We start from the raw sequence: 13,228 nt of genomic DNA on the forward strand, positions 1-13,228 counted from the left end.
GGTCTTTGTTTATGCGAACACTCATATCACGTGATAGGGGTATTTCCGAGTTTACTTCAGCTGTTACTGATTTCGTGTTCGACAGTAGTGGAGTCAACACCATACGCTGTATGGTCGGCACAGTGATGATACGGTGGATTGAAATAAAGTAGCCAATGACTTTATTTCCGAAAAGTTAATCATCAAACTGTAACAGCATAAAGACGGAGGTGAGTTACCACCAACTGTCTTCAACCGACATAGGTAAAGTTACGATTTTTGGAGCGATTTTGGGAGCATCCTTAATACATACTAGCTAACAGCAAGCAGGAACAAAGTTGTACACGTTGCAGGGTTGCAAACGCTAGATAGCTGGCTAACTACAGTTCGTGATCTGTCAAGTATACCAGTTTGACAGGTAACAAAGTAGTGAGTTAAATCTAGTGTAGTTTCCATACAACACGCCCGATGTTCACAGAGTTTACTCATTGGAAAACGTTAGACCTAAAAAAGAAACCATTGGGTGATTTTAGTTTCTTAGCTAACTTAGCTAGCTGTAACTTGCAATACTTGCAACATTGCGCAGCTTTGCAGCTTCATTCTATTTTCCAGTCTCCTTGGTTATCATTTAGTGAAAACGTTATTACAAGTGTTTTTCGCTCAAGTAACGGCTTGACAGTGAATAAATCACTACAAGTCTTAAACAGACTGCTGAATAGTACCTCTGTCTTGGAATATAAATATCAGTCTGTTTTGAACGCCCCCCCCCCCCGTCTGCGTAATTTACTGTACGGAACTCCCAAAATGGGCTGTACGCTGTCATGCGGCACGGTAATACAGTCTGGCTTTGTGATAGACTATTTTGGCTCATGAACATTTTGGTAGAGACCGTTTTATCCTGGTAGAATTACATTTTGGGAACATTACCAGGCCTACGTCCTGCTTTACTCATTTTAGTTTTGCAGAAACCAAACATTGAATCTTTGGACAATCTTATCTAATGTTTTGACAAATTTCTTATTAATCGATGACTACATAAAAATGACACTTAGAAGATAAATTAAATACACGTAAACCTAAAGAAGATTTTCCACTTGGTTCCTGAAGGACCTTTTGGTTAATAAATATTACCACTCTGTTGGTTAATGATATCTGGAAACTTAATTTGGAAACTAGAAACTAATGATTTTCTTTACTTGTTTGGGTGATTTTATGACTTAATACTCACGGCTTTTCACAATGTTAAAACAATTAATTATGATGTGCATGATATGATGTGAGTCATATGCTATGGCCTTTGCAGTCACCAGATCTCAACCCAATTGAACACCTATGGGAGATTTTGGACCAACGTGTTAGACAGCGCTCTCCACCACCAACATCAAAACACCAAATGAATATATTTAGGAAGAATGGTGTTCCATCCCTCCAGTAGAGTTCCAGAGACTTGTAGAATCTATGCCAAGGCACATTGGAGCTGTTGCTTGCTTCTTGGTCTGTCTTGCTCATTGATAAAAATGATCACTATCAAATATTGCATATACAATCAGATATAATTAATTTAGGACAATTTGGATTCTTATGCTTTGATTATGATTTCACCCACTGGCTTATCATATAAGAATCATATCAAACATGTCATGTTTGCTCTGGACAAACTGCGTATTTACATCCCCGGTATTTTACTTTTAACCTTGTATCATAATAAAAGCTCTATATTGGAGCAAATAGTAAAGTATGCATTTTGTTCAGATTTCATAGCATACTGTACATCTATTGTGGCAGGGTCAGTGCTTCATAATCGCAAACTGTAGCATAGAATATTCAAATGGTGCATAAATTAAGTCAGAAAAAATGTAACATACTAGAATCAGCATTAGGCTGACATTTCAAGATACACTACATGGCCAAAAGTGTGTGGACACTTGACATCCAACATCTCATCCAAAATTCTGGCCATTAATATGGAGTTGGTCCACTCTGTGCTGCTATTACAACCTCCACTCTTCTGGGAAGACTTTGTACTAGATGTTGGAGCACTGCTTCAGGGATTTGCTTCCATTCAGCCAGAAGAGCATTAGTGAGGTTTGGCACTGATTGGGCGATTAGGCCTGGCTCGCAGTTGGCTTTCCAATTGATCCCAAAGGTGTTGGATGGGGTCAGGATGGGTCAGGGCTCTGTGCAGACCAAGATCTTCCTCACTGTTCTCAACAGAACCATTTCTATATGGACCTTGCTGTGTGCTTGGAGGCGCTGTCATGCTGAATCATGTGCCTTTCCCAACCGCCTCAGACCGAGGGGTGTCCAGATACTTTTGGTCATATAGTGTATTTGCATGGTGCCAAAACTAAGCCATTAAGACAACATTAATGCAACAACTTGCAATGCTTATTGTGACTAGCAATTATAGGAGTCAATGCACAAAAATGAAACTTTTTAATATAAAGAATGGATAAAAGTCTAAGTGCTAATAATGTGGTGTCGCATGATTATATTGCATGTGAAGTATTGTGGTCTGTCTATCTATAAAGGGATATTCTTTTGTTTATGAGCTCAATGTGACCATGTTGGCATTTGATAATGCTGTTAACATAACAACTGTGTAATCTGTATAATCCAAATGACTTCTCAGAACAACTTTCATAAAGGCCTACTAGTCAATGCAAGAAAGGATGTTGTCTAATTAAACTACCGCCTCAAGTGTCCAAAGTGTAGATTAAAATATGCATTGAAAATGTATTATGATTGAAAAAAATAATTTGAAAGCATTTCACAATGAGATAACATTTGCAAGTCTACTACAATGTCTTAAAATATGAAAGTTCTCAGACTGAACTACTTTCCTATCCCAACGTGTGATTTTTCTTCAGTGAATATTACCAAAAATATTGTTACCATGATTTGTTTATAACTGGATTGATATTTTTATATTTATGAGGTCTATGTGCCAATCTTGGCTACCCTGAAAATGTAGGCCTACTCTTATATTGTATTACCTATGAGATATAGGCTATGACAATTAAAGGGGCTATATTGAATTTAAACTGAGATCCCATATCTTACAAACTACACAAATATCTTGACAAAACAAATCATTAAGGATTGTGTTCAAAAACTACAAATAAAGTCTGATGCTCAAGTGTATAAACCTACCAATATTTATCTGATTTGATATGAGGGTGTTACGGAATGAGAACAACCCTCATAAGGTTTGACATCCCCTGTTGCAGTTTTAGAGCACAGAGGACAGAGCAGTATTTTTTTTACCCGACATGGAATCACTTTATAATCAACCTTGTTTCTAAGTGTGGTTATTTTTTCTCTTGCTAATTCAGGACAAAGCTGAAAACTACATATAGTAGGCATTTTTGTAAACTGTTCGGTTAAATCATTTTGTATTGTGGTTACTTCTAACACACTACCTGCCTAAATCCCTGAAAGACTCTTAAAGGAGTTTTAAGATCCACTAATCTTCTCCGCATAACTAGGGAGATCGCTGTCTGTCTGGCACAAAATAAACAGCAGCCACCTGAATGTCTGGGAATAAACCGAGCACTCCATTTTATCATTTAACATTGAAATCTTTGTTTTCTTTTCGATTTCTGAGACATTTGGATTAAGTCCAGTTTAAGCATTTATGCACATTTGCTATAAACACCTTAAGACAGTAAATTGGTAAGCTTAGACATTGTTATTCATTCTCATATTTTTTGTAGTGAATTGATGCAGATGTTATTTTTATGAATAACCCATTAGTTAAATAAATTAACCCTTAACTGTTGAGATTGAAAGTCAGTCAGGACCTAAGATGAGACAAAAAGACAGATTTTGTGCTGAATATTTTGTGGGCGGTGCTAAAAACAAAAAAATCTACAGACCATTATCCCAGGGTTCATTGCACTGAGGCTACCTACGGCTGTCCCCATTACAGAATAATTGGATTATGATTCATTTTCGCAATGCATGATTACAGGTTATAATGAGCAGCGAGTTGAAGATAAGAGCATTGGATAGTTCAGGTACAAAGTTAAATACAAAGTAGAAATTGGACAGTGCATCGCTGTGGACCCACCATAAAATACACCCAGGCCCTATTTTAGTGGAATGGTAAATCTTTCAGGCACAGCTCATAATCAGAATGTGTTGTTGATCCCCTCTATCTAAACTCAGAATCAATAGCCATTAGTCAGCTGTGAAGGATATCCTGGGGGTTTGCCCCAGAAAACAGAAGGGAGTAGTCTCATTTTACAAAGATGGCCTTTTAGGCGATGTGACCTTTATGTTTACATAGGTAAGGATTGTTATAATGCAACTGTGATATTTATGTTGGTTGTTGCATTGGTAGCAGTGTGGGAAATAAAGGATGAGAAAGAGGAAGATGAGAGAGAAAAAGGAGGAAGTGTAGGCAGATTGCAGGATGGAAATTATGCCGTCACTTCAGTGCTCCGTAACTTTGACAGGTGACATATTTATGTTTGCTCCCCAGTTTCCTTACTGGGGAAATGACCTCTAGCCCCTAATCGGTGTTAATGCTAACCGTCTGGTGGCTCTGAACAATCCTGTCTGAATCATCCAGCAGGTACTTGGCTGCTGTGTTCACCGGTGGCCTGAAAGCCTGGCGTAGCAAGGAACTTACCCCGCTGCCATTTTGGCCCAATTCATTTTATAAAGAATTGTTCCCACACATCATCCCTTGTCCAAATCTAACATTTTATTGCTGCTAATGATTTGGTCCCTGACCTTCACCTGAGCCTGCTTGGTGATATACAACCGCTGGAGACATGCCATCACTGTTCAGTCTGATTTTGAGTTATCTTAAGTGCATTTTATTTTAACCACAAACTCATTTGTGCCCCTACACCAGCCATCGTGAAACTTGAATTATCTAAATATCTGTAATCACACACAACAATGTAAACACACCATGATCCTGAAGTAATGCCAATAGAGGACTTAGCTTTTAGGAATATAGTAAAAACAACTAGGACCTCAGATAACAAGCTCCTCAAAGGCATATAACTCTGCCATGATTTATAATAAAATATGATTTCAAATAATAAGCCCCTTTGTAATTGTTTCATTAATTTGAATATTTGACATAAATCATTTTTTAAATAATTTATCATTGATAATTAATAAATTAATCGTTATCATGATTATTATGAATTATTATAACTATATTTTTTGTAGATGTAATGTGCCCTTTAAAAAGAGTACCCTTGAAATATTGAGGAAGCAGTGTCTAACTGTAGCCCACTGTTTGTAGATGTAGTGGACAAGTGTGAATTTCATTATCATTAGACCTAAAAAACAATGGGTGACATTTTCATTTCAGCGCATCAGCAGATTAGTAACCTTACTTCCAAACATCCAGAAAATCAATGGCTTTCTTTCTTCATGTTAACACAGGAATTATCCACGTATAGGTCATTTCTTTAAACTCGCAAGTCATTTTTTGAACTTGGACCCGTGTTTTAACAGATCATTAATGATTATTATGAAGAAAATATTGGGTGTTGCCAGGAACAGAGGTCTAAGAAGGCTCTTTTACAGTGAGAGTAGTTCTGTGGCTTTGTGTACTGAAGAATAGGCTGTGATTGAATTGAGGAACATACTGTATTTTAAGAGGTGTAGGGGGCCTATGTGATGTGTCTTTTCCATTCTAACTGCCACCGGAATATTTTCTCCACAGTATTTCACTTTTTAAAAAATACATGTATTTATTATTATTATTATTATTATTATATTATTATTTCATTTATCATTTTTACTATGTATGTATATATTATGCAAACCAAACCACATATTTCATCACGTTTCACCCTAGGAGTCCAGTCACTTCTGTTTTCGTTGTAATTGTGGATATTGCACAAGGCGCTGGTCTTGCTATAACTGAGTGACTCGGGCGATGCAGTAATAGCTTTGTTGGCTGAGAGGACTGTGACCTTCATATTCGACCGCTCGCAGAGCCATAGGTACAACAGCAGGTAGGGTACGCGGTAAAACTGTCAGCCTGTGATGAGATATGCTCACTGCCACCTGTTAGCGGGGCGCAGCTGTGCGATCAGAACTTTGTGTTCCTCATCGCCTCTCTCTCTTTTTTTGCCAGGAAGACTTCGGGAGCGGGGTAAGATGGCCGGAGAGGAGAGCGAGGCTCTGGCGGAGAGCCCGGCGGAGAGCCCGGCGGTGCCTGGCGCGTACGTGCCGTTCGTTTTGGAGGAGCGGGAGAAGAGGAGGGAGGGCTGGAAGGAGCTGGCCCGGCGGGAGGCGGGGAAGCGGTGCGCGTGCAGCGCGGACCGAGCCAAGGCTCTGGTGCTGGGCTTCTTCCCCATCCTGAGCTGGCTCCCCGGCTACCGGCCGAGGGACTGGCTGGTGGGCGACATGATGTCGGGGCTCATCGTGGGCATCCTGCTGGTGCCCCAGTCCATCGCGTATTCCCTGCTGGCGGGCCAGGACCCCGTGTACGGCCTCTACACCTCCTTCTTCTCCAGCATCATCTACACCCTGCTGGGCACCTCCAGGCACATCTCCGTGGGCATCTTCGGGGTCCTCTGCCTGCTAGTGGGGCAGGTGGTGGACAGGGAGCTCATGCTGGCAGGCTACCTCGGCGAAACCAATCAGACGGCCCTGGCTGGGGCGGGGAACCTGACCGTCGGGCCCATCTGCGACCGAAGCTGCTACGCCATCATGGTGGGGGCCACCGTCACCTTCACCGCCGGGGTCTATCAGGTAGGAACGGGCTGAAGTCTCGAGTGTTTCAATTCAAAAATATATAATGGATCAGAACCAAAGTCTTTGGTTTTTTTTAGGCATTTACATCTTAATAAGGACATTTTAAAGGTTCCCATTCTGCTATTTATTTAATATAACAAATAATTAAAATAGTGTTCTATATTCTCACTTATGCTTGGAGTTGTGATGCCTGAAATCTCAAAGACCTAATTATGATAACATTTGTACAGTTGCCAGTTGTTTTTGTGAGAAAAAAAAATGTTGCTAGAATGCAACATTTTAGGTAGTTAAGGCGTAGGAAAACTTTGGTCTGGTGGTAATTGGAACGCGGCCACCTTTCCCCGCAGGTGTTGATGGGACTCCTCCAGGTGGGCTTCGTGTCCGTGTACCTGTCGGACTCCCTGCTCAGCGGCTTCGCCACGGGGGCCTCCCTCACGATCCTCACCTCCCAGGTGAAGTACCTGCTGGGGCTCAAGCTACCTCGCGCCCACGGCCTGGGCTCGCTGGTGCAGACCTGGGTCAGCCTGTTCCGGAACATCGGGCAGACCAACGTGTGCGACCTGGTCACCAGCCTGGTCTGCCTGCTGGTGCTGGTGCCCAGCAAGGAGCTGAACGACCGCTTCAAGGCCCGGCTGAAGGCGCCCGTCCCCTTCGAGCTCTTCGTGGTCATCGGCGCCACGCTGGCCTCGCACTACGGCCGCTTCCAGGAGCGCTTCGGCTCCGACGTGTCCGGCACCATCCCCACCGGGTTCCTGCCGCCCCAGCTCCCCAGCTGGTCGCTCATCCCCAACGTGGCGCTGGACGCCCTCTCCATAGCCATCGTGGGCTTCGCCATCACCGTCTCCCTCTCCGAGATGTTCGCCAAGAAGCACGGCTACTTGGTGGACGCCAACCAGGAGATGTACGCCATCGGCTTCTGCAACATCCTGCCGTCCTTCTTCCGCTGTTTCACCACCAGCGCCGCGCTGACCAAGACGCTGGTCAAGGAGTCCACCGGCTGCCAGACTCAGGTGTCGGGATTGGTGACCGCACTGGTGCTGCTTCTGGTCCTGTTGGTTATCGCCCCCCTCTTCTATTCACTGCAGAAGTAAGTATATCCCTCCTAGGCACAGTTGCCATTTTGTGTTTTTTTATAGATGTTCACTCTGTTTTTGACTGCTGCCCAAAAATGGTGTTGGCTGGAATGGATACCCTTGTCAAATAAGTTTTTTTAGTCATGAGTGAATTAATACCATGTAATGAATGAATATCCTTAGCATTTATTTGTTTGTACACCAAATCATAAAACTAGGGTACTGGTCTTGAAACAACCAGTCTAGAGGTTTTCACAGTCTTACAAGTCAACATTGAACTTGAATAAATATTATGAATATTTATTACTTAATTTGGGGTTGATTCCAAAGCGCGCTGCTGCTGACGTCAATTTTCCTAATAGGATGTTACTTGATAACATATTGTATAAATTCAAAATCAGATTTTCTCCACTGCCACACCAGTAACTTCTTTACATTAGCTAGCAACAGTACATTAACTGTTTTGGCTTGGGAAACTGACAAGCCGTATGCTTTGTTATCTGGTCGATACTTTAGCTACCCAATACTTTAGGTAGTGTTTTTCTTATTTGTAGGTGTGTGCTGGCTGTCATTATTGTTGTCAATCTCCGGGGGGCGCTGCGCAAGTTCGCTGACATCCCCCGCATGTGGAGGGAGAACCACGTGGACGCCACCATCTGGCTGGTGACCATGGGAACGTCGGCCCTGGTGAACACGGAGCTGGGCCTGCTGGTGGGGGTGCTGTTTTCGGCCTTCTGCGTCCTGGGGCGCACCCAGCGGGCCCCTGCCCTGCAGCTGGGCCAGGCGGGACACCTGGACCTGTACGAGGACACGGCCGCCTACAAAGGCCTGAAGACCCTCCCGGGAATCCTGGTGTTCCGCTACGAGGCGCCGGTCTACTACGCCAACCAGACGCTGTTCAAGAAGGCCCTGTACCGCTGCGCGGGCCTGGACCCGGTCCAGGAGAAGGCCAGGCGCAGGAAGCAGGAGAAGCAGAAGAGGAAGCGGGAGGCGGACGCCAACGCGGAGGCCGGGAACGCGGACGCGCAGGGCGGCGACGCGGAGGTGTCCACCAAAATCTTCCTCCCCCAGGGCGCCGGCTTGCACACGCTGGTGATAGACTGCGGGCCCGTCCTCTTCCTGGACACGGCCGGGGTGGGCGCGATGAAGGAGCTGCAGAAGGACTACAGGGAGATGGGCGTGCGGATGTTGTTGGCCCGGTGCAATACCTCGGTGCTGGACTCGCTTCACAGGGGGGGCTACCTGGAGCGCGGCGGCGGCGATGCGGAGAAGGTGTTCTTCACCATCGACGACGCCGTCAGCTACGCCCGTAGCCTTCCCTGTCAGAACGGAGACTGCGATGCGTCTCTTTTGTGAGAGGGGTTGGAAAACAGGGAAATATACTTGTGTTTTTGATTTGTCAATATCACTGGCTATTTCCAAAAGTGCGAGTTGTTATTACTGTAGCTTCTGTGTTGTGTCATTGAAGGATCTGATTCCTAAAAAAATGAATGTGAATTTATTGGCGGTATGAGGTTGGCGGTTTGAGCTGACATCTGAGATGTTTCCTGGTTTCAGTGAAACTGAAAGGGCTGGTTCACTGCAGCAGTGCCTCCTCTTCTTTACGCCATTAGGGCAGCGGTCGCTAATTGCTATTTGAATCAGGCAGCTTTATTTAAAGAGGGCGTCGGTCTGTTACTTCATCATCGTGCTCTTTGATAATCATCTCCTCTTGTTTGAGACTTGTTTGTGTAGTCTTTTGAGATTCCCTCATTAGGCAGTCTCTTAAAACCCAAAGGAAAGTCGCTGAAAGCGAGATGTAGTTGACCTCATTACTATGCTGAATGTACGTAGAACAGAGTCCACTGTGGCTCAGTAGTTCAGTCGAGAAAAATCAGGAATCTTTTTGATATTTATGATAAATGTAATCTTGTTAAAGCCAAAAGGGAATATATAGCCTTTAAGTCATTTCTGTATTTATACAGAAGTCTGTTCTCTGCTTGATTTCTTGATCAAATAATTAGTCATTTGCCTTTTATATGTTATTTTAATCAATATAATGGGATATGACTATTATTTTTTAGTGTAGAGATAGCATTTGTATTTAGTTTTTTTTACGTAAGCTATTTTTACACAGTTACACAGTTTCATGTATATTTGCCTACTAGGCTTGTACTATGCAGTTGGTCATATGTTTATACCAGGCTTGAAAAGAAGTGCCTTATTGCTTTAGCTGTTACATGGCCTAGCCTGGGAAGGAGCTGATTTTACGCCTGCTTTGTCTAATGTCTTCTAAAAGCTCTAAACCGATCAAAATATTGCTGAGGATCTGAGAATGGTACTTGCCCGGCGGCAGCCTTGATTAAACTTTAAGAAGGAAGTAAGAGCTGCTCTTTCATGTAGGAGCGTTATAGCTCATGACTATGCAAAGGTAGATGTTTACTCAAAGGGAGAGGCTTGTGCTTCCATGGACAATGGGACATTCTAAGCCACGTGCTAGCTGAGAACCACAACATTCTCCAATATATGCAAGATGACTTTACTACCAATGAGAGATTTCAGCAGGCTATTGAAATTCAAATGCTGGCATAAAACAGCCCGGTTTTTTCCCACAGATAGTTCTTTGAACACTTAAACACAAAATTATAAAAGCACACTATGGGTATACAGTAACTATATCTGAATAGATTGAGACTATGAAAAAGTAACCAATGAGAATTTGGACATTGAGAAGTGATAATATTAGTGTTATAATAGAAGTGTTACAATAATAGTCAATGGAGAATCGCTTGGTTTTAACACCTGTTAAAGGAACAATTGTCCCCACACATGAACACCAGATTTCTAAGTTAGCAGGAAATTCTTCCACATAATTACTGAGCTCAGTAATTGACCGGAGAAGAGGAAGTCTAAACTTATCAACAGGCCAGCTCACATCATCGCCTGGAGGAGGAGGGTAGATTTCCAGGCTTGCTGGACTCAGGCTGACTTCCCTTTTAAGCGGTATGGCCTGGGCTCCATCAACATTTGTATTTCATTTCGATTTTGTTTGAGTGTTTCATTTTCAGTGTTTGTTTTTCCTCACAAATGGTTCCGTGAGTTTAGAAATAAAGAAACTCGTGCGCTTGCTCACAGTTGAGCAAAGTTGTTAACTGAATTCCGCCCATTGCCTGTGTACTAGTGTTATAGTGTGTAGTGTAGCGTTGTGATATTTTAATTCAGTTATATATGATGACCGGTTATATGGCACTGTAGATGTGTCCCTGCCCTCGTTTTGGCATTTCAGTTATTCAGAAATGTAGTTTTTAGTAATAAGTCACTAAATGGCAGTTTATATTGAAATTGTACCTATTCAAGGAGGCCAAAAGTTAACAACTTTGCATTTAGTCATGTGGGCAGACTAGTGTGCAGCAGCCAGAAAGGTTTTTGTGATGGGAACAGATAACCAGGTTATCGACTTTCCTGGAGAGTAGTCACGGAAGAGGGTGGATAAACTGGTAACTCTGTCATGTAAATTTTAGCTGCAAACAATGTTTTGGGTTTAATCCTCGAAGCCATCTTTAAAAAAAAATCCTAAAGCGTAACTTGGATAAAGTTTCCGTCCTATCACAGCTGTTCCAGAGCTGGTGACTTCGTCCAGTAAAATGCATGTGTAGGCTTAGTAGAAGGAGAGGCAGTTTGGCCGCTTTTAAAGCAGAGCTTCTGGCTCATGAATGATCTCTGTTATCATTTCTGTTACAGTACAATGACTTTCTTTGCCATTACAATGTGAATCACAACTTTCCTGATGAGCTGGATGTAGCTTATATCCATGGGTCATTACCCATCAGCCCCTGTGTGCGGGCTTACTATACCTCAGCATTTGTTATTTTACTGCTGTGTGCCTTTTTTTTAAACCAAAAAATAATAGTAGTCATGTATAGTTTGAGGTATGTGATAAGACTAATCTTATTAAGGATCAGTAATCACTGTTCCTGTATGGTAACTTTTTTTGCCAACACAAGCAAACAGACAAACCAACAAACAAAAAACAAAGGCAGTCAAAAACTTGTTCTTGAATGTGAGTGAAATATCTATTTTAAGGGAACCAATAAAAGAAAACGCACAATTCCAGCCTCCTGAGTGGCTCAGTTGGTGATGGTGTTTGGCGTGAACACAGGCTGGGCCCTACAGCATAAACAGCACAGCTTTGAGCCTGGGCTGTGTCATGAGCCAGCTCTGATTGGGAGTCTACAGCAGTGGAATGCTACTGGCTTTGTCTCAGTAGGGTGCGTGTGGCCGATGGGGGTTCTGAATTCTGAATCTTGTGTGTTGTTCCTCCCAATTATTTTCTGGCTTAATTTGTGACCTTTCGCCTTTCACAAAATTAGATTTGCACATCGGTTTACTTGAGGCAATTTTCCATGATTATGGGAAGTTACATTTGTGAAATGATTTTGTTCCCTTGCATAAGAGCAGTTTACTCAAATACTGTGCAATGCCTCATGATGCAAGTGCTGTACACTGCAAGTGCTTTGTGGTATTTCTTCTTCCACTTTTGGCAAATAAAGCAAATCTGTCTGCTTCAGATAACAACTGACAGTCTTTTTTTCCTGACACTTTTAATTAAGTATGCCACTGGGACCACTATACTGCTATATTTTACATTTTTTAGACAAGTCAGTAAAGACAGAAAACACTAAATTAAAATATACCGTGAGCTGCATAAAATTTGGTACAAAGACATATTTTTTCTTGATATAGCCATGTACTCCACAATTTTACATATTGTCCCAAACATTATGGAGCTCCCTGTATATTGCTGTGGACACATACTTTACTATACCAGCCATTTCACACATCATGCCTTCTCATTTTTTGTCTCATAGGGTGAAGTGGAATAAATACTGACTAAACTCTTTAATATCCAGCACACGGCTTACTTTCATGCGTAGACCTACTAGTTTATGGTTAAAATACGTTCTCTTTCATCAATCTTGGAAATGCCTCACTGAAACACTTAAGTTTAGAAACTGTTTTTTGCCTGTGTTGATCACACTAGGAAAGGCTTAGGCTGGAAACATGAATAATCTTATGCTATGTGAAATGGTTGCGTTCCAGGTGACATTGTTTACATACTCGTCTGCTTACTTTCTGTCTCACTGGAAGTTTAAAAGGTACACCCACTAGGAGGCGGATCATGGCTTCTTGTCAAATGATTTAGCCATTCTTCCTGGCTTCCCAGCGCCAGTCACATCACTTGGCATAAGATGTATACTGCCCCTGAGGTTTACGTGGGTACTGCACCTTACGGAAACATCGTGCTAATTTATGAGGACATGCACAAAGGGCGCTCTGAATGACCGCAGGATACGCATGACAGCCATTTTGTGTACACATTTGCGTAATTTAAATCAAGTATGCTTCCAGCCTTATTCTCAACGTGAACGTCCTTATTGCAGGATACTGTATACCAGGTAAAAGAG

The 13,228-nt window shown here is 42.5% G+C and overlaps 1 protein-coding gene across 2 annotated transcripts; it reads left to right on the forward strand.

The window, feature by feature from the left end:
• The first annotated feature begins 63 nt into the window (after positions 1–63).
• On the forward strand, positions 64–12,335 carry slc26a2 (solute carrier family 26 member 2). 2 transcript variants are annotated; one of them, XM_035410386.1, is made up of 4 exons: positions 64–209; positions 6,089–6,708; positions 7,059–7,798; positions 8,339–12,335. In XM_035410386.1, the coding sequence occupies exons 2-4, from the start codon at positions 6,112–6,114 to the stop codon at positions 9,138–9,140; spliced, it is 2,139 nt and encodes a 712-aa protein (XP_035266277.1). In that variant the 5' UTR covers positions 64–209; positions 6,089–6,111; the 3' UTR covers positions 9,141–12,335. The 2 variants fall into 2 exon arrangements, with proteins under 2 accessions (XP_035266277.1, XP_035266276.1); XM_035410385.1 differs by lacking the exon at positions 64–209 and adding an exon at positions 5,907–5,966.
• Positions 12,336–13,228: the final 893 nt, after the last annotated feature.

Source organism: Anguilla anguilla, chromosome 3 (assembly GCF_013347855.1).
Source record: "Anguilla anguilla isolate fAngAng1 chromosome 3, fAngAng1.pri, whole genome shotgun sequence".
NCBI lineage: Eukaryota > Metazoa > Chordata > Actinopteri > Anguilliformes > Anguillidae > Anguilla > Anguilla anguilla.

Excerpts from the sequence above, each read along its gene's own strand:
- slc26a2 (XM_035410386.1), top strand. The coding sequence starts at position 6,112 with ATGGCCGGAGAGGAGAGCGAGGCTCTGGCGGAGAGCCCGGCGGAGAGC. Across the intron at positions 6,709-7,058 it reads TCACCGCCGGGGTCTATCAG|GTGTTGATGGGACTCCTCCA; the intron begins GTAGGAACGGGC and ends CTTTCCCCGCAG. Across the intron at positions 7,799-8,338 it reads CTCTTCTATTCACTGCAGAA|GTGTGTGCTGGCTGTCATTA; the intron begins GTAAGTATATCC and ends TCTTATTTGTAG.